The following is a 22,767-nucleotide window of genomic DNA, read 5'->3' as shown; positions in this document are numbered from 1 at the left end:
AGGAATACAAAATGACCTAACAGAAATAATGCGACTAATCTTGACAGTGGTCGTCTCCCCAATGGCGATAGTCTGCCAGTTAACGTCATGAGTTAGAACGTCAAACAATTTTAACAATAAGGGCGATAATCCGGATAGAATCTCGGTAAACTAAAATAACAAGTGTAGTGAGCAAACAGGATCAGGAACCGTTTCGAGTGGTGAAATTAATTTTGTGTATAGTGAAATGCCCCTGTTACCGAAACCTTGTAAACAGTCAACGCTGTAAGAGCTTAATTTCAACTTGGGTTTTTTATTTGCTATGTATTTATATGGGCTACTATACGTTTTTGCATACTATATTAGATCCATCGCCTAAAAGGCTACTTAGACCACAGGAATCTGACCTTCTATACGTATATATATGCATACACCATGTCCAACCAGACAATATATAATAAAAAAGAATATTGCCTGGTTGGACATGGTGTATGCATATATATACGGATAGAAGGTCAGATTCCTGTGCTTAGACATTGGGCAAAATTCTCCAGCGTAGCATTGCACACGTGACTGAAGAAACAAGCAGCTACCATTCACCATACCACAGTGTCCACAGCATTTATATACACATTTGCGTAAAAGACTGAGGCAATCACGAAGGAAATTATTGTTCGATGCGTACCAAGTCGGACTCAACCAACATCTTGTGATCTTTAACATATCGGAGCAGAACAGTAGGACGTTAAGCACCATTTTATTTCATTTCATTTTAACATATATTTAAGTTTCATCTGAATTGGGGGGCTCGTAACCCGTTCTATTTTAATCGGACAAAAATGTGGCCACGAGCTGGTCCATAATATTACACGGATGGGCGGTGGAACGTTGAGGTTACTGGTATGAATAGTCCATAAAATCTTGGCCCACCAGTTTTAGATAATTCTGGTGGAATGATTAAATGCTTTGCCACTATTTGCGTAAAAGGGAACGACAATTTTAACAGTCCGATTTCCGCCAAAATCGAACTCATCTCCGATTGTTCTGTAATAGAAAGCAGCAATAATCGTAGAAGTTACTGCCCGACATTTGTCAAAATCGAACCCTCTCGAGATCTTTGGGATATAAATTCTGCTTTTGTACCTAGTTTTGTGAGAAAATAAAAGTACGTGTAAGAGTGTATTATAGAAAAAGCATTATGTGAAAAGTGAGGGGCATACGCACAGGTGAATGTAAAATTGTTGAAAACCAAGCATGCCAAGAAAAATGCCTTGGAAAATAATACCATGAGACATAATTATGGATGTGATCATAACAGATCAAAAAAATATACAATATCCCCTTGTCACAAAATAGGTCAATTCGGGACTATCATGATTAAATTTTATTTTAATAATTCGCTAGCGCGTATAGGGATAGCGGTGGGAGGAAACCCATGAGGTTGGATAGGGGACACTACTTCTTATTGTATGCAAGCGGGGAATCAAAAGCAAAACACTTGACTCAATGACAGACCTAATGATATAAAGCCACCTACCCCCCAATAAGACATTAAAACCATAATAATTTTTGAGACAATATAAACTCTCTATAATAAGGTGCTAACAAGAAAGATAATCCTTATAAGACATATAGAAGTATATTTCACAAATTAAAAACACTTATATGGATATACTACTTCTGAATTTATTAACATGCTACGTTTCGATACCCATACATATAATATCGTTATGAAAATGCTCAGGTTCAACGTAAATAAACGGCCGAATCTTTTCTCTTTATTATACCCCCAACGATAAATCTATAAACTATTTTTTTTTAGAGAACTAAAACAAAAAAGCTATATTAATTTGTGTTTAATCGGGTGCATTAATTTTTTTTCTTTGGCATGTTTATCATATCACAGTTCATCATTTTTTTTCATTTTATCTTGCCTTGACTTTGTTTTATCAGACTTTTTGGCGATATCTTCTTCGTCATCGGCAATTATTTCTTCTTCAATTGAATCATCAACAATAACAAAGCTTTCATCTTTTTGTTTTTCTTTTTGTAAATCATTATCTTCCTTTTCTTTCAACTTTTCTATAAACAGAAAGCATTAACCACATTAATATAGAGTACATTGCAGTACACAATATACAACAAAACACCAGAAACTGATTTTAAACCACCAGTTTCCGTCAGGAAGACAAACACTCTTCGGACTATCGTATGGCGTCTTATTCCCCTCTCTTTCTTATACTTTAAAGGAGCTACTCAATATCATCCAAAATCTTCAACATTGAAAACACGATTTACTTGTCAAATTAAATCAACATTCATGTTGTGATCTTACCGGAAAAAGATGGGCTTTTGATATCCAATATTTAAGACAAAATAAACATTTTACCATTGGTACCATAATGTGCTTCAACCCCAGTTGTATCAAGAGACTCGAAGGACGAGGCTAGACACATTGTACCAAACAAATCAAACGGCGTATGTAGACTGGAATAACCAGACGCTAGAAATTTGCACTCGCTTGAGACTGCTGGCTTATTTCGCCGAACATAACTGATTTGAAATTGGAGTAAAAACGGAAACCATTGAATGTAAATCAGTTTATATACATTCATATTACAGTATTATATGCGTTGCGACCCACTTTTATCAATTTCTAGGTCCCAAATGTTAGCGATTTAGCTCCTTTAATCAAAGAAGGACAAAGGGTTGCCATCTGTGTATGCGAAAATTTTTTCACATTTAATATAAATAAAATAAAACCAAGTACGAACAATCCAAACCATTAGACAAAATTCTAAGTCCTAAAAAAACGGTATAGGCAAAATATAGTGTAATAAGGCAAAATAGTGTAATCAGCATATGAACTGTTCACCGTGTACAAAATACACGACAAACAGTGGTAACAGGTGTCCGGAAGAGTAAGCTTACCCTGCCTGGCGCCACACCCGCCATAGCTGCATCCAAACTATTAGGCGAAATCTCGGTAAAATAGCGTGATTGGCCAATGGACTATCGGTATGCAAAATGCACGTGATGAACAGTGTTAACGATGTAGTAGACAGACATTATCATCAGGGAGATTGTATACGCGCCAATTAAATATATCTAGAATAATAGCCGAGAGAGACATGTTATATTTACCAATCAAGTCAATATGACGCCCATAAAACTTTTTAAAGGTTTTAATAAGTTTAGTTCGCAAGTATCCCTGTAGTTGAAGCTTAGATGACCAAATGCCTCGATCTACTTAAAAAATCAGAATAAAATGAACAAGCTCTCGCGTAACGAATTAGTTGAGACACAAACACTCCATAAGCTGGTAATATTGGAATGTTACTACTAATAAATGGAAAGTTAACAATCGGAAAGTCGAAGTCATCACGTTTATCGTACAATTTAACACTAAGTTGTCAAAATCGAGACGCAGATCCAAGTAGGGAGCGTAATTGTCACTGTCAGTAGTGTTTTTAATTTCGAGCTCATCAGGATATATGAATTCTACATAATCACTAAATTTTGGATTATTCAGTGATAGAACATCGTCGATATATCAATAAGTGAAATTAAAATGTCTGACTAATCGTTTATTTGATTTTACGAGTGCCTGTATGTAATCGGCTTCGTAGGAATAGAGAAACAAATCAGCAAGCAAAGGTGCACAGTTGGTGCCCATGGGGATACCTACCACTTGCTGATAAATTTCCCCTCCAAATTCAACAAAGATATTATCAATTAAAAAATCCAACATCTGAATTATCTTGTTGGCGGTGAATTTATTTTTGGAATCATTATGGTTCTTAACAAAATATGTGGAATTGTAATTAACAACTAAATATTGATATCTAACATTTCCCGATTTAGATGAAAAGACACCGTGAATAATGTCTTTTAACCGAGCTTTTAATTTACTATGGGGAATTTTAGTGTACAAAGTAGAAAAGTCAAACGTTTGTATAGATGAAATTGAAGCAAGTGATCTAGATTGTAAACCATCAAGTTATTCTTTGGAATTTTTTAATATCCACATTTGATTAAAACCACTACGAGAGTATATTTTGTCACAGTATTTTTGAATACCCTCTTTCACTGCCGTTAGTACATAGATGTCAATACTTTTGAAAGTGTTTTTGTGGAACAACGGGATGAACCTGCTATAAAACGTTGCTTGTAGGGATTTTTATGTAGTTTAGGTATCCAATCCCAATTCAAATTTGGTTTCACTGAGGTTAGCATTGGTAGATTATTTTTGAATTCGTTAATCGGCCAGTTTCAAACAAATGATCACTCAAACCTTAAACAATTAATAATGATTCCTGAGTCAGATTCAGCTCAATAAAATCCGATGTAAACCTATATGGTCTATTGTAGACGGATAAAGTGCGATTTCGGAAAGATCTAACTAATGAACTAGATAATAAAACTTACTTTTTTCTCTTTCCAGTTTTATTTTAGCTTTGGCCTTTTCCCGTTCACTCCTTCCATTTTTCTGGGACGTCTTGGTAGATGAATCATCAGGTTTTTGACCAATTTGTCCTGAAAAGAGAAATAAAACCGTGTCATATAAATGGCAAAATAAGGAAATTAAAACAGTGATATTTATCCCTTTTCCGGAAGTGCGAGTTAGTACTGTGTACCATGTTTATGACGAATAAATCTGGAGACGATAATAGATTTATTATAGTATTGATACTGTAGAAAACGAAGTTGTCATCATTTTATTTGAGACTCTCGATGATAACGCTCGTGATATATTATGATTAGATTTTTGTATCTGCTGTAATAACGACCACATAGGATTCGATGTGCACGTAGTGCGCAATGCGGATGCCGTCAAATCAAAATCATTAGAAGCAAATCCAGGTCTTGTGCCCTGCAAGTTTCCATCGGAATGGTCTTATATAGGCGGATGAAGTCACTAACCCGAACCCTAACCCAAGCAGAAATCACTGAATATCACCAAACCCTTTGTTGTGTAAGAAAAACGGACGTATAAATTATCTTTACTTAATCTATTTTAATTATCAGATGAATTAAAGACCGCGATGAGGATTGCTGACCAATGATAGTTCAGATATCATGCTAGCGATGTGTCAATATGTTATTTCTATACCTTTAGCTTGTTTTTCAGCAAATCTCTGTTTAATATCAGGTAGTTGTCCTGTAACTGCCATCTCATCTATACTCTCGTGGATAACATCTTGTAATTGAGCAAGGTAATCTTTTAAATAATCCTGTACAGCCTTTTCAGCATCAACATCACTCTAAAATAAAATAAAAACAAAACCTGCCAAACTGTAGTATAAGATAGGTAAAATGAATTAGTTATATTGTACCATCATTCAAGTTTTACAGTTAAAGTTGACATTGTACAGCCACATGGCAAAAATAATATTAAGGGGTCGACGAGAGCTATTGCTCTCTCAAATATAACAAGTCATTTTCGAACCACACTCGCCGAAAAGCCTGGCGCAATCCATCGGCTGTGTTTGGTCTCGATACGACGTTATTAAGTCTCCTCTGAATTTCATCCCAAAGATGTTCAATCGGGTTTAAGTCCGGACTAAGGGATGGCCAGTGCATAACGTTGACACCATTCTGCTGTAGAAAGTCCCGAGTAACTTTGGCGGTGTGGGCACGGACGCTGTCATGCTGGAAAACGTTGTTTCGATGACGTGCGGAATGTGGGGTCTGAGAGCTTGGTCGATGTAGCGCACCCTGTGATGCCGCCTCCTCTCCATGGACCAAGATTTTGGAACACCACAGGACCCACTCTCTGGTTCAGGCCGATTCCACCCCTAACCATTATGCTTGGACCTCCCCATGAGTCACGTTCCATGACACATTGGTCAGAATAACGCTGGCAACGTCGACGCCATATCCTGGCCCTACCATCTGCAGTTGATACGCAATACGCATCTGTGAACAGAACAGTTCTTCATTGCCTGTGTCGCCAGTTCTGGTGTTGTTGGGCAAACTGTAGACGTTCACGTCGATGGCGAGGGGTGAGGATTGGTCCACGGTAATGTCTACGACAATGGATGTTCTCTCTGGTGAGACGTCGGCGCACTGTATCGGTACTGATGGGTCTTCCGTGTGTTCCCATTGTCTGACGTGCTGTCTCAGATGCCTGTGTGAAGGGATTCTGCACGTGCTGTCGCACAACATCGCGGTCTTTTCGCCTAGTGGTAACCCTTGGTCTACCAGTTCGGGGGCGATCATCCGTGGTGTTGGTGACCCCAAAGTGTTGCTGAAGCCTGTAGATGGTCCGAACATTGATTGGCAACGGCTTAGGCAGACGCAGGCAGTGTGGCCTGCGTCGAGTCTTCCAAGCGCCTGGTTCCTTTGAGCTGTCGCGAGTCGTTTCATGCTGCTGACGTTGTAGTGTGAATGATTCAACCAGGTATGGGGGTGCACTTTATAGGGCTGGTCCCGGTGAACAGCACGTGCAGCATGAGTTATATGAAAATCATGGAGAACACATTACCATCTCAGAAGTCAGGTTGCGTTTTTGAGAACATTTCCTGCGTTCAATTCTGTGTTTGGGAAGGGGCCTTATTGCCCAGGTAAAGTTGGAGATGTGGTCACAAATATACAATAAAAACATTTGGCAAGTTTTAAGCAATGCGTCTATTCATAGTAACCTGACGTTTCGTTTGCTGCTTAGTATATATTAAACGACAGTGCGATAACTAAAACTGTCAAGGAACACATTATCATGTTTACCTTTCAATATGTAAGAAAATTGTCCTACAAAAACAGCTTACCTTTTTATCTTTAGGTGCCGTTAGTTCTTCAACTTGTTTAATCTCATCCTGTTGGTCTTTCATTAAATCTTCATAATCCTGTATTCTATCTTCCAATAAACCCCCTATATCCTCTAATATCTGAAAGAGAAAATATATAACAGATATGAATATTAAATATAGGTTTTATCATTTACTTTATAAAGACATAATGAGTCTGGTAATCAATTAGACTAACACTATTACATGAGCTAAATCGCTAATATTTTGAACCTAGAAATTGGCACAAATGGGTCGCAACACATATAATAATGTAATATGAATTTATATAAACTGTTTTACATTCAATCGTGTCCGTTTTACTGTGAATTGTCATCAGTTATGTTCGGCGAAATACGCCAGAAGTCTCAACGGCAAGTCAGTTTCCAGCGTCTGGTTATTCCAGTCAACACCAATATTATTTAATGCGCATGCTCTCTAAATAAGAATATGATATCACCGTTTGACATGACTAGTGGAATATGTCTAGCCTCATTCTTTGAGCACCTTGTTACAGATGGCGCTGAAACGCATTATGGTACACGATTCGTGTACCAATGGTAAAACGTTTATTTTGTCTTATTTATTTTGGATATCAGAAGCCCATCTTTTCCTGGTAAGATCACAACACCAATGCTGATTTAAATTGCAAAATAATACGTGTTTTCAATGTCGAAGATTTTGGATGATATTGAGTTACGGACTTCAGTGCCGGACTAGACCCAGAATGCGTGAAGGACAAATGGAATGTGGCAGAGAGCAAATGCAAAATGTAATGAGAGAAATGTAAAATGTAGACACGTCAAAAAAAGCATTTTCACACAAAACATTTGTCATTTTTCACTTAACATTTGACGTTTTACATTTAACTCTTGCCTTAGAGGTATTTTGACTTTATCATTACCGGTATTATGACTTTGTACATTGTATTTTTTACATATAATCAATAGAAAAAACATTGTAGCAGAGCATTTAATATTGGCAGCGATACCCTTCCATAGGGAGGAGCCTTTTCGAAATCCGGACCCCTTTGACCGCGACCATGGCTATCTCTGCCAACAATGGTTAGATTTTTATAATCTGAAGTTCAATCTGGGGTTTTGCCATCATGCCGATCCCATCTATGATACACTTAAAGCAAATGGGAATAGTTTTCATTGAATTCCGGCGGGGAATACCAATTTCCGGTGTCTCAGCCTACCACTTTTTGTGGCTTTTGAAGCATGCTAAAATGATTAATATGGTCACTTTTGGGTGACTGGAATGTTCTGTCATGAGATTCAAGACACTTTGACATTTGTAACAAGTAAACAAGTTTAATATCAAAAACAAAAACAATCTTAACAAGCCAGAAGTCGCCAGAAACGAAACAAAAAGGTCCTATATTGGAAATACATACATCAGTTATTCATCCTCCTCCTCCTCCTGCACACCTCTAATCGTATTGGTACGGTCCCTATCAAAACACGGGCAGAAAGATATATACGGCATACCATTTTTGCGGCAACTGCATTGCCCCGCGCAGCCTGTTTTACAACCACATTTTGTGAATTCAATTACAGCACGATGGACAGGAAGGTTCAGGGATCTAGTTAGGTACGACTTGTCGCGTTTCGCGGTGTACTTTGTTCCTGTGATATGGGGCAACTAAACATTGCAGCACGAGTAGGTGGAAGCATCTCTCCCTCCAGGTTTTCTGAACTGAACTATTGCCAACTAAGTGCTGGTGTAGGTTTAATGGAACAGATGAAGAGTAGACTTGACAGGCAAATCTCTCCAATTCCTTGTCCTGCGAAGGCAAGTCACCCTTCGCCAGCTCAGGTGAGATGATACATTCTCCAAGCTTCTTGAAACAGATGATAACAGGGTCATCATCATCAAGCTTCATGTATGCACCAGCCTTTGTTTTCTTTGTGATGCCCACAAGTTTACCTCTCCAGTCAGCACCAGAGAAGCCGCGAAGTCCAATCAGACCTTGAGACTTATGACTTCCAATGACACGCACTCCTCGATCACCTCTATCTCTAGATCTCTGTGTTTTGCAGCCTTCTCGGTTACAAACCTGAGATGACTGCGGGAGATAAGGTCCATGAGAATTGTGAGGGCATCGGCGTCACGTGACCAAACACGTGCTTCCCGCCAGTAACACTCAGCTACAGATGCAAAATCTAAGATTTTCTCAATGATGAGAACCTTGTGTGGTGTAGCCGTTGCTGTATCAAACAGGCTAGGATATGATGCTGAAGGAGCAGGGGCTCAACCAGTGTCATATGCTAGCCTCGTTGATACAGCACAGGATACACCACCCAAAGTTATCACCATTTATGCTATGGCTGTACCTCAGAGTATGGAGAAATCATCAATCATGCAGAAACTCCCTGCCTACAAGAGGCATTCACCAAGCGAATCGACTCCATGCTGGTTGAATACCCTTGCATCTGTAGCTTATTGTGGTGTCCTCACAATTCTCCTAGACCTTGTATCTCAAGGTTTTAACTGCAGCGACCGCAAAATACAGAGAGATACATGTGATCAAACGACTTGGAAGTACAAGTGTCAAGGCCTAATATAATTTACAACCTAGCGGTGCTCACTAGGGAGGTAAGTTTGTAGGCACCGCACCATAAAAAAAATATGGGTTTGTGCATACCTTAAGCTTGATGGCATTGGTGACGACACTGTAATCAATTGTTTAAAGAACTTTTGGAATGCGTGACAATTACTGAATTGGTGAATTACACCGCCGTGCGCGACAAGTCGTACGTGACCAGATCTTCGAACCTTCCTGTCATTGAACAAAGTGGCTGGACAAAGGCATGTATGTTCCTGTGCAGAATCTTACTCTGTCTGACCCTCATGCTTTAACTGAACTAACAGAAAGTGGTTGTAAAACAGGTTGCACGGGGCAGTGCAGCTTCCAGAATAATGGTCGACCTTATACATCTCTGTGCAAGGGTTTTAATAGGAAGCGTACCAATATGACCAGGGGTGTGCAAGGGGACGAGGAAGATTCATCGCTGATGTAGTGGACTGCGTATTTATTTCCAAGATAGGAATTTCGTTGTTTTCCTTTTTTGGGACTTCTGGCTTGTTATGATTTCTTTTTGTTTTTGATATCAAACTTGTTTACTTGTAGCAAACGTCAGATTTGTCTTGAGTCTCATGACAGAACATTCCAATGACCCAAAAGTGACTGCATGAAACGTTTACCATGCTTCAGAAGCCACAAAAAGTGGTACTGCGTGATAGATTTCTCTAAACTAAATTCGATCCGAGTTTGACACCAGAAATTGATATTTCCAACCGGAAGTCAATAAAAACTACTCCCATTCGCTTGAAGTGTATCATAGACCGGGTCGGCATGATGAAAAAAACACCCAGAATGAACTTCAGATCATGAAAATCCAAAGATTATTGGCTGAAATCTATCCGAGTTTGCCACCGGAAGTTGGTATTCCCCACCGGAACTCAATAAAACTACTTCCAATCACTTTAAGTGTATCAGATGGGGTCGGCATGATGAAAAAACACGAGAATTGACTTCAGATCATGAAAATCCAACCATTATTGGCGGAGATAGCCATGTTCTCGTTCAGAGGGGTCCCGATTTAAACCAGCGGCTGCCAGGCAGAATACGCCCACATTTTCGAGAGATGGATAGAAAACAAGCTAAAAAGAAAGTGATTTTTCCTAAAATCAATGGCCATAATTCAGGAAATTACAATTCAATATCCGCAAATATCGAAAGGAACCAAGATCTTTAAGTTATAAACTTACATTTCAAGTTTAAACAAAATCGGATAAAAATTGTGACCTCTATAGGGTCCACAACCTTGATATACCATATTTTTACGCAATTTGAGAACGAGGGGCAGCCATTTTGTCTGTCAGTTTTGGACCAATTTTCACGAAATTCGAACTCAGTCGTCCTTAGAGTGTAAAGGCGATATAATAATACGGTTTTTTAAATCAGATAAAAATTATGACCTCTATAGGGTTCACAAGCTAAAAACGCAATTTGTCATACAATAAGGGGCCATAATTCATGAAGTTACGGTCCAATATGCGCGAATATCGAAAGGAACCGAGATCTTTGTGTTATAAACTTACATTTCAAGTTTCAACAAAATCGGATAAAAATTGTGACCTCTATAGGGTCCACAACCTTGATATACCATATTTTTACGCTATTTGAGAACGAACGGCGGCCATTTTGTCTATCCGTTTTGGGCCGATTTTCACGAAATTCGAACTCAACCGTCCTTAGGGTTTAACGGTGATATAATAATATATTTTTTTAAATCAGATAAAAATTATGAGCTCTATAGGGTCCACAAGCCAAAAAACGCGTTTTTGCGTACAATCAGGGGCCATAATTCAGGAAGTTACGGTCCGATATGCGCGAATATCGAAAGGAACCGAGATCTTTGGGTTATAAAATTAGATTTCAAGTTTCAACAAAATCGGATAAAAATTGTGACCTCTATAGGGTCCACAACCTTGATATACCATATTTTTACGCTATTTGAGAACGAACGGCGGCCATTTTGTCTGTCAGTTTTGGGCCGATTTTCACGAAATTCGGCTCAACCGTCCTTAGGGTTTACCGGTGATATAAAAATACGGTTTTTTAAATCGGATAAAAATTATGACCTCTATAGGGTCTACAAGCCAAAAAACGCGTTTTTGCGTACAATCAGGGGCCATAATTCAGGAAGTTACAGTCCGATATGCGCGAATATCGAAAGGAACCGGGATCTTTGGGTTATAAACTTACATTTCAAGTTTCAACAAAATCGGATAAAAATTGTGACCTCTACAGTGTTCACAAGCCAAAAAACGTGATTTTTCGTAAAATCAGGGGCCATAATCCATGAAGTTATGGTCCGATAGATGCCAATATCGAAAGGAACCGAGATCTTAGGGTGATAAACCTATATTTCAAGTTGCATTGAAATCGGATAAAAATTGTGACCTGTAGACTGTTCACAAACAATTGTGGACGGACAGGGGCGACGACAATATACGTCCACATGAAAATGTGGGCGTATAAAAATGCCCCTGCTAGAGGGACCAAGAGGTCGGAAAATTTGAGCCCCAACCTTTTTGGATAGCTTGGTCCCTAATCAACCCAAAACAACAAAAAAAACAATTTTAGCATACAAATCCTACGGGGGCTGTTTTGATGACGTCATACCACACTATAATGGCCCTTGATTGTACGAAAAATCACGTTTTTAGCTTGTGGTCACCGTTACACCCTAATTTCGTGAAAATTGGACCAAAACTGCCAGACAAAATGGCCACCCCTTGTACGCAAATAGTGTAAATATGTGGTATATCAAGGTTGTGGACCCCCTAGAAGTCACGATGTTGATCCGATTTTGATAAAACTTGAAATATATCTTTATAACCCAAAGATCTTGGTTCCTGTCGGTATTCGCGCATATCGGATCGTAACTTCCTGAATTATGGCCCTTGATTTTACGAAAAATCGCTTTTTTGTTTAGCTTGTTCTCTATCCATCTCTTGCAAAATGTGGGCGCATCCTGCCTGGCAACCGCTGGTTTTTATTGGCTTAATAGTTCATCAAATCAATTTACAAAATACATGCGTAAACGATTGTATACTATAACAATGCAAATAAATGACATTATTTATTATATTAGTATATGTATATTCTTAATTTATAAGCATATATACTGTGACAAACATGTTATTGATAGTATATGATATTGGCCATTCACCTCTACAAACCTCTTCATAAGCACGTATTCGTGGTGTTTTAATCCCACATGTTATTAACAAAATCTAGATATGACCTGTGTACATTTATACCAGTCAGCTAAATTAAAAAGATACCTTATAAGAATGTTAGTATCCATTTTCTCACCTGTTTGAAGGCATATAAGACCCTATATTTCCATTAAGACTTGTCTGCGATATCACTCCGGTGGAAGCAGACGTTAAATAAAGCTATTTCACACATGTCATGTACTAAGAGAGACTTGGTTAGGGAGAGACTGAGACGAGTAGAGTGGAGAGACTTTGAGCGTAGGAGCTCACCGGAGTTTAGCCGCTGCCTTGGCATAGGGGCGGAATGGTTGACATAATATAGTGATGCACCTTGCTGATGTTATTGTTTCTGACGTATTTAAGTTGCCATTTGATATATTTTCCTGTGTATTTATGTTCCGGTTTCCGATGTAAATAGATTCTATATTTACTAAACCGATCTTCTGTTAAACACTTATAGTATTACAGTGATTCGTTATGGTGCCATGGACCAACAAGAACCCTAGGTGCGTTTTCCCGTGAAAATGCAGAAAATCCCGAGTTTTAAAAAAATGAAGAACGGGAAACGTTTATCTGGGAGAAAGTTAGTGGCAGGCACGGTATCCATAGGAATTTAGATAATTTTTCTTGCGCATTTTTGTGGATTTTTGTTTATTGAAGGAACATTGACTAAAGGAAAAGAGAGATGGATTGGAAAAGAATTGTAATGTGTGTGATCGATGTTTTAAGGTGTCTAAATTGGATATTTAAGAAAATCTTGTATAAATATTAAGCGGTCTCACTCAATCTGCTGATATTTCATTCGACTGATGATTGTAGGAATCTGACTTTAGAAGATGATTATACTTACACGAGAATTAAGACTGTCTAGATCATCCAAGGAAAATATGCTATCTTTATTCACATCTAATATATCAAATACCTAAAATAATGAATTTTATGTTATTCAGTTTTAACATTATAATAAATCGCTTAACATATGACGGTTAACATTGTTTTAGCGGAGGCGCTCATTGGTCCAACGACGAGAAGGGCATTTTAATTATGTTATTATAGAGCATTACACGCGTGGCCTCTGGCTATCTAAAGTTAGTTATTCTTAAAATCATAAACATACCCTAATAATGTAACACAGCGTTCCCATCTAGTCCTCGTCGGATCACTGAGCGTCGGACCAATGACGTGAATCTTTTTCTGCTGGAAGATTTTGTAAAAATTGTTACCTCTTTTGTTATTTCTTCATATTCATCATTCCATTCAACCATATCTTCCATTAATTTCTTGTCCTATAAATTATCAAATGATAGTCTATATTATGAATAATATAATGTGATTTATTTTTATTATTCGTTAATTTATAATATCTTAAGGGGTGAAGTATCGGGTTGCGCAATGTGGACATGTCGACAGATTTACGGTTAAAAATAATATTGTATTCGGCTTACAACCCCCCCCCCCCCCCACACACACACCCCAATGTTAAGTCAAACCTCTTCACCCATGGAAATTAAAATAACAAATGGGTTGGTAGTCTAGCATTTCATTGACAATTTGTATCTAAATATCAAAGTAACAAATTATAATGTATTTTTTTTTATTCTTTGTCCTCCGAAATAGGGTCAATCATGGACCCGTTATTATAGTCCTGACAGTTTGGTACAAGTATGAAAGATAGGTTGCCAGGCAACGAAACATACGCCCACAGCAGCTAAATCGTCCGGGCAGTCAACAAGAGTTGTCGCATATTTTACTTTTTTCGGTAATGAAACATTTATAATACACTAAAATCTGATTAAGAGCAACAACTGAGAAAACCATTAGAATTTGTTTGGTTTTTATAAACTTCTACCCCATGCTAACGTTTTGTATACAAAACTTTTAATATCATGGATTTAGCTGTTCCAAGTCATAAAAATTCATTGAAAATCAATATACTTGTTCCTCTCAAGATCTTAAACTCTGTGTATCAATCTGAAGTCAATCGGATGATAACTTGAGCCTTTAGAGCGTCACAAGATTTTGCAAAGTGATCAAGGGCCATAACTTTGGCAGTAATTATCGGAAATCGTTGAAAATCAATAGGCTTCTTCGTCTCATGACCTTAAACACTTGTATAAATTTAAGATCAATCGGATATTAACTTTGGCCTCTAGAGCGTCCACAAGATTTTTTTAAGTGATCAAGGGCCATAACTCTGGCAGTAATTATCGGAAATCGCTGAAAATCAATAGGATTCTTCGTCTTATGACCTTAAACACTGTGTATTAATTTAAAGTCAATTGGATATTAACTTTGGCCTGAAGAGCGTCCACAAGCAATTGTGGACGCCGGACCGACGGACGGACGGACGGACGGACGGGGGCGACGACAATATGTGGGCGTATAAAAATGTGGGCGTATAAAAATGGAGACCTTTGGTGGCAGTTTTGATATAACAATCTTTGTACAGGGCCACAACCCTTCAAATAGGACATTATTTCGTGACAACGGGTACGTTTTATAACTTTTATCCGCCGTGGTTTTAGAACAAGTACGATTTTATTGACCTTTTTAATGGCGTTCTCAAACTGCTTGTGTGTAAAATTCTTGGACTCTGTCAGGTAGGAAGTCAGATAATGTCTGAAATATAAAACAATATATATGTATTGCTATTGTCAGTATTCAGTACATGCCATTATCTTTTTATGTGAATTATATATAGAATTTGATTTTTATAATATCACATTCTGTTTGCCTGTGTACAGTAGCTTTTGATAACTCACTGAACAACATGTATACAAATCTTAAAGATGCTTACAAAATAATTTCTTGTTTGTTAATATCAGAGCCTGGGCCATCTTTAAAACTAACACTGTTTAAGTTGGATATTGTATTTGTCATTTTACAATCGGAATCTTTCACTGATTTTGCTCTGTGGTACCATTCTATATTTACTGAATATGTTTTACCATAAGAATTTACTTGCCAATACCTGAAATTATTTATTAGAAAGTATATTATTGCGATTATACACCTGTTTGCCTCCACAGAACCGCCTGTCCACAGATCGTGTTCCGCTTTTCCAGTCGTGATGTCTGAAATCAAATTGTGGCACCAACGAAGTCACATAAACCCAAATACACACTTTATGTACTTACCTATACACCCGAGAATATATATTTTAGACTAAATGTATAGACGAAAAAACTGCCTGTGGGTGTATGTTTCGTTGGCTGGTAACCCATAGTTTATAAATATATTTGAAAGACTATTGGATCAAGAATAGGAATGTGTGCACACCCACCCAACCCACCCAAATAAACGTATTAAAAGCAGCACAGTGTATATGGGCAAATAATATCACACCCATGTAAAATGTCTAGTATATGTATACATACTTACCATTTAGTCGGTATAAAGAGACAATCTCCTGCTTTAACTTTTACTTTAAAATATTCAACTTCTCGTAAAGTCGGGTATTTATTATAATCAACATGTTTTACATCAATATCTTTATAATCAGCTGGAATCTAAAACAATAAGAAGAGCAATTCAATATGTCCGGAGGTAAATCACTTCAATTTTTTAAAATTATATATCTGGATGTACATCACTTCAGGTAAATCTACCTGGTGGCCTGAACAAATACCGTCTCTCTTATTTGCGACTGAATGTGACGATTAAAAATACTTTCATTTAATTTTTTTTTTCTTTTTTTTTTTTCACCTTTTCTCCATATTCTATATGACTTATCATCGTCACCTCCTGCCGACCAACATACACACATTTTATGGTATCTGTATTTCTTCGTTGAATTATACTGGAGTGGTTGTGATGACTTATCCATAGATTCTAAAAGAATTATATATTTATTTATTTTAAAAAAATAAACTTTCTTGGCTCTTTAACTTTAAATAGCCTACCTTTGACTCCCAATACTTTAATTATAACGATTGATTATTAGATCATAATACCCAAAGCGAGAAATGAATGTAGCCACACAGAAAATCAGGATAAAGTTGGATTAATCAGTGACCAGTAAAAATATACAAAGTGTATGGAAAATATGTATTTGTCCCTTATAATAAAGTTAAAACTATTTTGATGGAATGCGTTTTCTGTTGCTTATTTTTGATTTTTGAGAAAAGAACCCAATCCATTTAATAACAGATGCCATTTTCGCTTAGTTAATTTGGTTAGTAACTCCATTAATGAATAACAATAAATTGAAGCAAAACGATTTCTGGGACATTGAAGGCAACATAGAAGTTTGTTTGACGTTTGATTTCGAGGCGTTTTCTGTATCACCTTGGCAGTTGGAATTCGATATAAGAGTAGGCCTATAGTGCCGCTGCCCAGGCAAAATTTGCCTCATAGCACATTGTAAGGCGTATGCCCGTCTACATTAGCCCAGTCGGGGCAGAACAATAGGACGTTAAAACCCCGTTTCATTTTCATTTCATTCTGTATCACCGCCTTTGATTGGTAAATTGATCTCATGTCGACCAATCGCAATCTGGGCATTACTGAACGTGTCTTATAAAGAAATATCCTTAGACCAGGATGGGGACATGAAGCGAATTAAACAACCGGGATAAAATCGAACAAAATGTTGGCATAACCTTAAATAATTGATTTAGTAATTGAAATATAGAATATCTTACGTGTTTTGATAATGATTTTACCATTGCTTGACATAGTAGACATTTAGGAACAGAAACGTCTTCTCTATAAAAATTGAAGAATAATGTGACTTGTCTAATTGTGAAATTTCTAGTTGGTACGATAATATCAAATGAATAAAACGCAGCATTTAAAGTCATTCAATAAAGTTGAGGTAGGAATTAGAAATATTATATACTTTTACCTCAAGAAGTGTGGAATTTCCTGATCACAGTAATATCCTTTGTCAGCATAATGTGATATATATTTTCTAAATGAAATATTTTTATTCTGGTCAGGTAGGGTCACCCAATTTGTTAGAGTTTGTGGTAATCGTAAGAAATAGTTTTTATTTTTCCAGTTTTGAAATGGAAATGAATTCTTTTCTGCTGCTTTGAAGTAAACAGGAAGATACGGCGCTGCATAGTTATTTAAGAAGTCGACCGAAGATGGAAAATTCCTATGAAGGTCTAAAGTGTGAACTCTTCCCGTTTTTCCAAATTCCTGCAAATGACCTGGCCACAACGAAGGATCGTCATCCAGAGTCACTGTTTTTTGAGACCCTGTGGAGTCTTCATTCACATTACTGGCTCTGTTATTCTTTGCTCTTTCCTTGGCACCCTCAGTTTGTCCGTACGAAAATAGTAAAATAATCAAAACACTAACAAATAGAGACATATTTCTGTTTCATCCCCAAGAACCACATGTTCTCTGTGTAATGAGAAAAGACAGATGGTCTGATAACAGACGTATCCTGAAGTATTTATTTTGTGAGCTAGATAATATTATGAATTTCAATTTACCTCAATATTCTAATTTCAGTAGTTTGTTCGCAATATATAATTCCAGGACCCAACGTCAGATACTAGCTCGTGCCCCCGCGGTGAAGTAATTTATAATGATTATCCTTTTCTAACTAGTTTAGTTACAATTAAAGCTATGTTTGGTACAGAACTATTCTTTTGTATGGTGCAAGACTCATTCGATGGGGTCATTTCACTGAGACATAAACAACTGAAAAGTATTTATCCAGCACCAATTGGTGCAAATATTTTGAGGATTAACAATCCTAAAAGGGCTTCGTTTTTCGTACTCAAATTGAGGCCCTCTAATAGCGATTGGATGTATGCCCAGTCTCAATGGCCTGTAGGGCAATCAGCTATTGGCTGAGCCATGGACCATGGCATATGGAGTTTATAATAGGTCCACGAATGAACCATGGAGTGGGATATATTGAACTTATGGACTGAACGCATTCATTGTAGTAGTAGGCCTACTGTCATTTTCAATAGTACATTTTTTTGTATCAAAATTATTATCTAGATTTCCATGTATTTAATATATTTCATTCCATGTTTTATTACTCGATCCATGTAACGCTTCTAGCATTCCTATAGATATCATATTTCCATGTCAACACCTATACTAAGTCCGTTATTTATGGTGGCTGATAGTGACCATGTTAAATCTCGCCCTTTTCATAACACGACATCACGACAGTATTGACGCAATCATACGACACTTTATTCTGTCGTATCATCGTGTTATTTTTATCGTAACGTCGAGATGTCGACTTATTGTCCTAGTCTCTTTCTACAAGTCACAAAAATACAGCTGTACTCATAACATCATATATAGGCCTAAGTAGTAGATTTGATAAATATAAAAGAGATAGTAGGAAAACGTTGATTAATTATTTGTTTTCTCAAAATAATGAAACATTTTGTGTCCACAAGTGAATTATATTTGGTATTATATTAAAAATATCTAGAATTACAATAGCAGGACCAAAGTGAGTTAGCTAAGTTAATTCCTTGAAGAAAAAGTGGTGTCGGGAGGTATCGAACAAGTAAGAATTCATTGCCATGTGTACGACACCCACCAATATTTATAGATGACTGGAGCGATAGTTTAAAAGTGATTTCAGAAGACAGGGTGGGAAGGGGATTGTAAAAAAAACAAATCGGGTCACATTCTTTAAAATCACAGCATTATCATAGTGCAGCACGTCACCCCAATAGTTGCAGGAGTTTTTTTGAATGAGGTGGAGAAAACGATTTGCAGCCTGTCATTGAGTCAACTGGCGTGGTTTTGAATCCCCGGTTGTACGTGACAAGGTGTAGGGTCGCCTGTCAAACCTCGTGGGTTTTCTCCGGGTTCTCCGGTTTCCTCCCACTGCTAAAGACCCCTATGCGCAAACGATTTATTGAAATAAAATTAAACCATATGTTAGTCCCGAAATGACCTAATTTGTGTCGAGTGGACGTTAAACCCTCTCTCTCTCTCTCTCTCCCATTTGACATCACTAATGGGATTGAGGCCTAAATGAGTAAAAATAGGCCCAGTAATATCTTCAACTATGAACACACTCTAAAAGCCTCATACCACCCCCCCGTCACCCAAATAGATGCAGGAGTTTTTTTTATGAGGTGGAGAAAACGATTCGCAGCCGTTATTGACCTTATCGCATATAGGCTTGCATCCGTTTGACATCACTAATGGGATTGGGGCCTAGATGAGTAAAAATAGGCCCAGTAATATCTTCAACTATGAACACACTCTAAAAGCCTCATACCCCCCCCCCCCTCCCACGTCTCTTATTTAGTTTTACAAATAATTCCAGAATCAATAAAATGGTATCAATGATGTTTGATACAACTGGAAAATAATATGTCAAAAATTGATAAAACATGAGAAATATTATTACATATTGAATCCGTATCAGTGATAACGTACATTTACTCAATATGTTCCTTCCAATGGATCATCATTTAACATGAAACAAGGAAAGCAGCGATCGAAGAAAAAGATTTAAAAACACACACATTTCAATATGACAGTAGTGATTCGGTCATGCATTTACATTCGAGAGTGTCATGCTTTCTTTGAAAGTAATGATTGTGCCAAATTTGAACAAAGTCAGTTTACATTCGCGGCCTATAGGTAGAGTGTTGACAGATCAAACGTAAAAAAAAACAAAGAAAAAACCAGACCTATAAAAATATATTATATCGAAATCCAACTGCCAAGGGATCTTTTACGTGCACGCCAATGTGTACACGGGACCTCGGTGTTTCGTCCCATCCGAACGACTAGACAGCTGTCATTGTCAGGCCCTCCGTCCTGCATCACTGACAAGGGGGAACCACGCCGGTAAATCTTGATGAATTTTGTCGGCCAATGCAGGGATCGAACCAATCTGTGAAAAAAGTCGTCTAATATCTCTGTAAAAGATGACTGTTTTCAACACATGCAATCACGTCACGTGGTGTCAATCATTGGACCAATGGCGCGTGCATTGTTTATATAAGACGTAACTGCTTCGGGTAGAATGATGCCTTTTACTCATTTTAATACCCATTTACGCTACACAGGAAATATTTTTTACCTACAAATACTTCAAATGTCTTTATTTATTTTTCTAATACATAAAAAAAAAATGTTTTAGAATTAAATTTGTTGGAGGAATAATGTTAATATTGGGGACTCATTAAGTCGCATCGATCTCATCCTTATCAGAGGCCTAGCGAATATTCACTTCTGATCAGTGTGGGATCGAACACCCGACCTCCAGGCTAGCTAGCCAGCGTCTTGCCCACGTAGCCACGCGATCCTCTGAAAGGATGATACTCTCGGGTGTAAATACATGACCGAACTACTACTGTCATATTGAAGAAGGGCATACGCCATACTATGAGCGAAATTTTGCCAGGACAGCGCACTATGGCCTACCATTATATCGAATTCCAACTACCAAGGGATATTTTACGTGCCAGGCCCTCTGTCCAGCACAACTGACAAGACCTCGTCGGAAAATCTGGATGAACTTTCTCGTCCAATGAAGGGATCGAACACCCAGCTTTCGGGTTACCGAACCAACGTCTTACCTGCCTAGACACTGCGACTCCCCCGCAAAATATCAAGCACCAAAAACAATGGATCGAGGCCTAGATGATTACACACTATGAAAGCCTCATACGCCCCCCCCCCCCCCACGTCTCTTATTTTGTTTTACAAATAATTTCAGAATCAATAAAATGGTATCAATGATGTTTGATACGACTGGAAAATAACATGTATAACATTGATTAAACAACATAGGTAGTAATGAGAAATATTACATATTGAATCCGTATTAGTGATAGCGTAGATTTACTCAATACGTTCTTTCCAATAGATCATCATTTAACTTGAAACAAGGGAAACAGTCGATCGAAGAAAACAGATTTAAAAAAAAAAAACAGGTTTCAATTTGACAGTAGTGCTTCGGTCATGCATTTACCTCCGAGAGTGCCACCCTTTCTTTGAAAGTAATGATTGTGCCAAATTTGAACAAATTCCATCTAGATTTGAGGCCTGTAGGTAGAGTGTTGACAGATCAAATGTAAAAAAAAAAAAAAAAAAAAAACCCAAAAACCCCAGACCTATAAAAATATATTTTCTTAAACTCTTTTAATTTTGAAATTATATTGTTTTATTATATAATTTCAAAATTAAAATAGTTTTAGAAAATATATTTTTATAGGTCTGGGTTTTTTTTACGTTTTATCTGTCAACACTTTACCTACAGGCCGCGAATCTAGATGGACTTTGTTCAAATTTGGCACAATCATTACTTTCAAAGAAAGAATGACACCCACGGATGTAAATGCATGACCGAACCACGACTGTCATATTGAAACTTGTTTTTTAAAATCTTTTTTTCTTCGATCGGCTGCTTCCCTTGTTTTCAAGTTAAATGGTGATCCATTAGAAGGAACATTTTGAGTAAATGTATCATTGATACGGATTCAAAATGTAATATTTACTACCCTATGTTGTTTAATCAATTTTAGACACATTAATTTCCAGTCGTATCAAACATCATTGATAGGGACCTGCCATTTTATTGATTCCGAAATTATTTGTTAAACAAAATAAGAGGGGGGGGGGTGCGTAGGGGACTTTCGGAGTGTGTTCATAGCTGAAGGCAATACTGGGCCTATTTTTAATCATCTAGGCCCCGATCCCATTAGTGATGCCAAACGGATGAATACGCGATAAGGTCAATAACAGCTGCAAATCGCTTTCTTCACCTCATAAAAAACCTCCCCTGCACTTATTGGGATGGCGTGCTACACCAATGCAGTGATTTTCTGTGATCTGATTTGAGGTTTTATATAATCCCCTTCCCACTCTAATAAAATAAATTGGAAATCTTCTGAAATCGCTTCTAAACTATCGCTTCAGTAATCTATAAGTATTGGTGGGTGTCGTACATGAGGCAATGCATGCTTGTTCGATACCTACCGACACCACTTCTTTTTCAAGGAATTAACATAGCTGACTCACTTTTGTCCTGCTATTATAATTCTAGATTTTTTGAATATAATACCAATAATTCAATTTTGGCGCAAAATGTTTCATTATTTTGAGAAAACGAATAATTAATCAACACTTTCCTATTATCTCTTTTGACGAGTCTTATTGTATCTAATCTGATGTAATGAGTGTAATGAGTACAGCTGTATTTTTGTGACTTGTAGAAAGAGACTATGCCAATAAGTCGACATCTCGACGTTAGGAT

The 22,767-nt window shown here is 37.4% G+C and overlaps 1 protein-coding gene across 2 annotated transcripts; it reads right to left on the bottom strand.

The window, feature by feature from the left end:
• Positions 1-1,662: 1,662 nt before the first annotated feature.
• LOC126809859 (uncharacterized) lies at positions 1,663-17,891 on the bottom strand. 2 transcript variants are annotated; one of them, XM_050534684.2, is made up of 12 exons: positions 17,407-17,891; positions 17,204-17,267; positions 16,266-16,391; positions 15,942-16,069; positions 15,358-15,531; positions 15,107-15,179; positions 13,784-13,846; positions 13,411-13,482; positions 6,747-6,866; positions 5,093-5,243; positions 4,408-4,515; positions 1,663-2,061 (listed from the first exon to the last, which is right to left on the bottom strand). In XM_050534684.2, the coding sequence occupies exons 1-12, from the start codon at positions 17,877-17,879 to the stop codon at positions 1,880-1,882; spliced, it is 1,734 nt and encodes a 577-aa protein (XP_050390641.1). In that variant the 5' UTR covers positions 17,880-17,891; the 3' UTR covers positions 1,663-1,879. The 2 variants fall into 2 exon arrangements, with proteins under 2 accessions (XP_050390641.1, XP_055954765.1); XM_056098790.1 differs by having other exon boundaries at positions 4,408-4,517; positions 5,101-5,243.
• Between the last annotated feature and the right edge of the window lie 4,876 nt (positions 17,892-22,767).

This window comes from Patella vulgata, chromosome 2, assembly GCF_932274485.2.
Source record: "Patella vulgata chromosome 2, xgPatVulg1.2, whole genome shotgun sequence".
NCBI classification, from domain to species: domain Eukaryota; kingdom Metazoa; phylum Mollusca; class Gastropoda; family Patellidae; genus Patella; species Patella vulgata.
The sequence above is the reverse complement of the archived record's forward strand: the minus strand, read 5'-3'. Positions and strand labels throughout refer to the sequence as shown.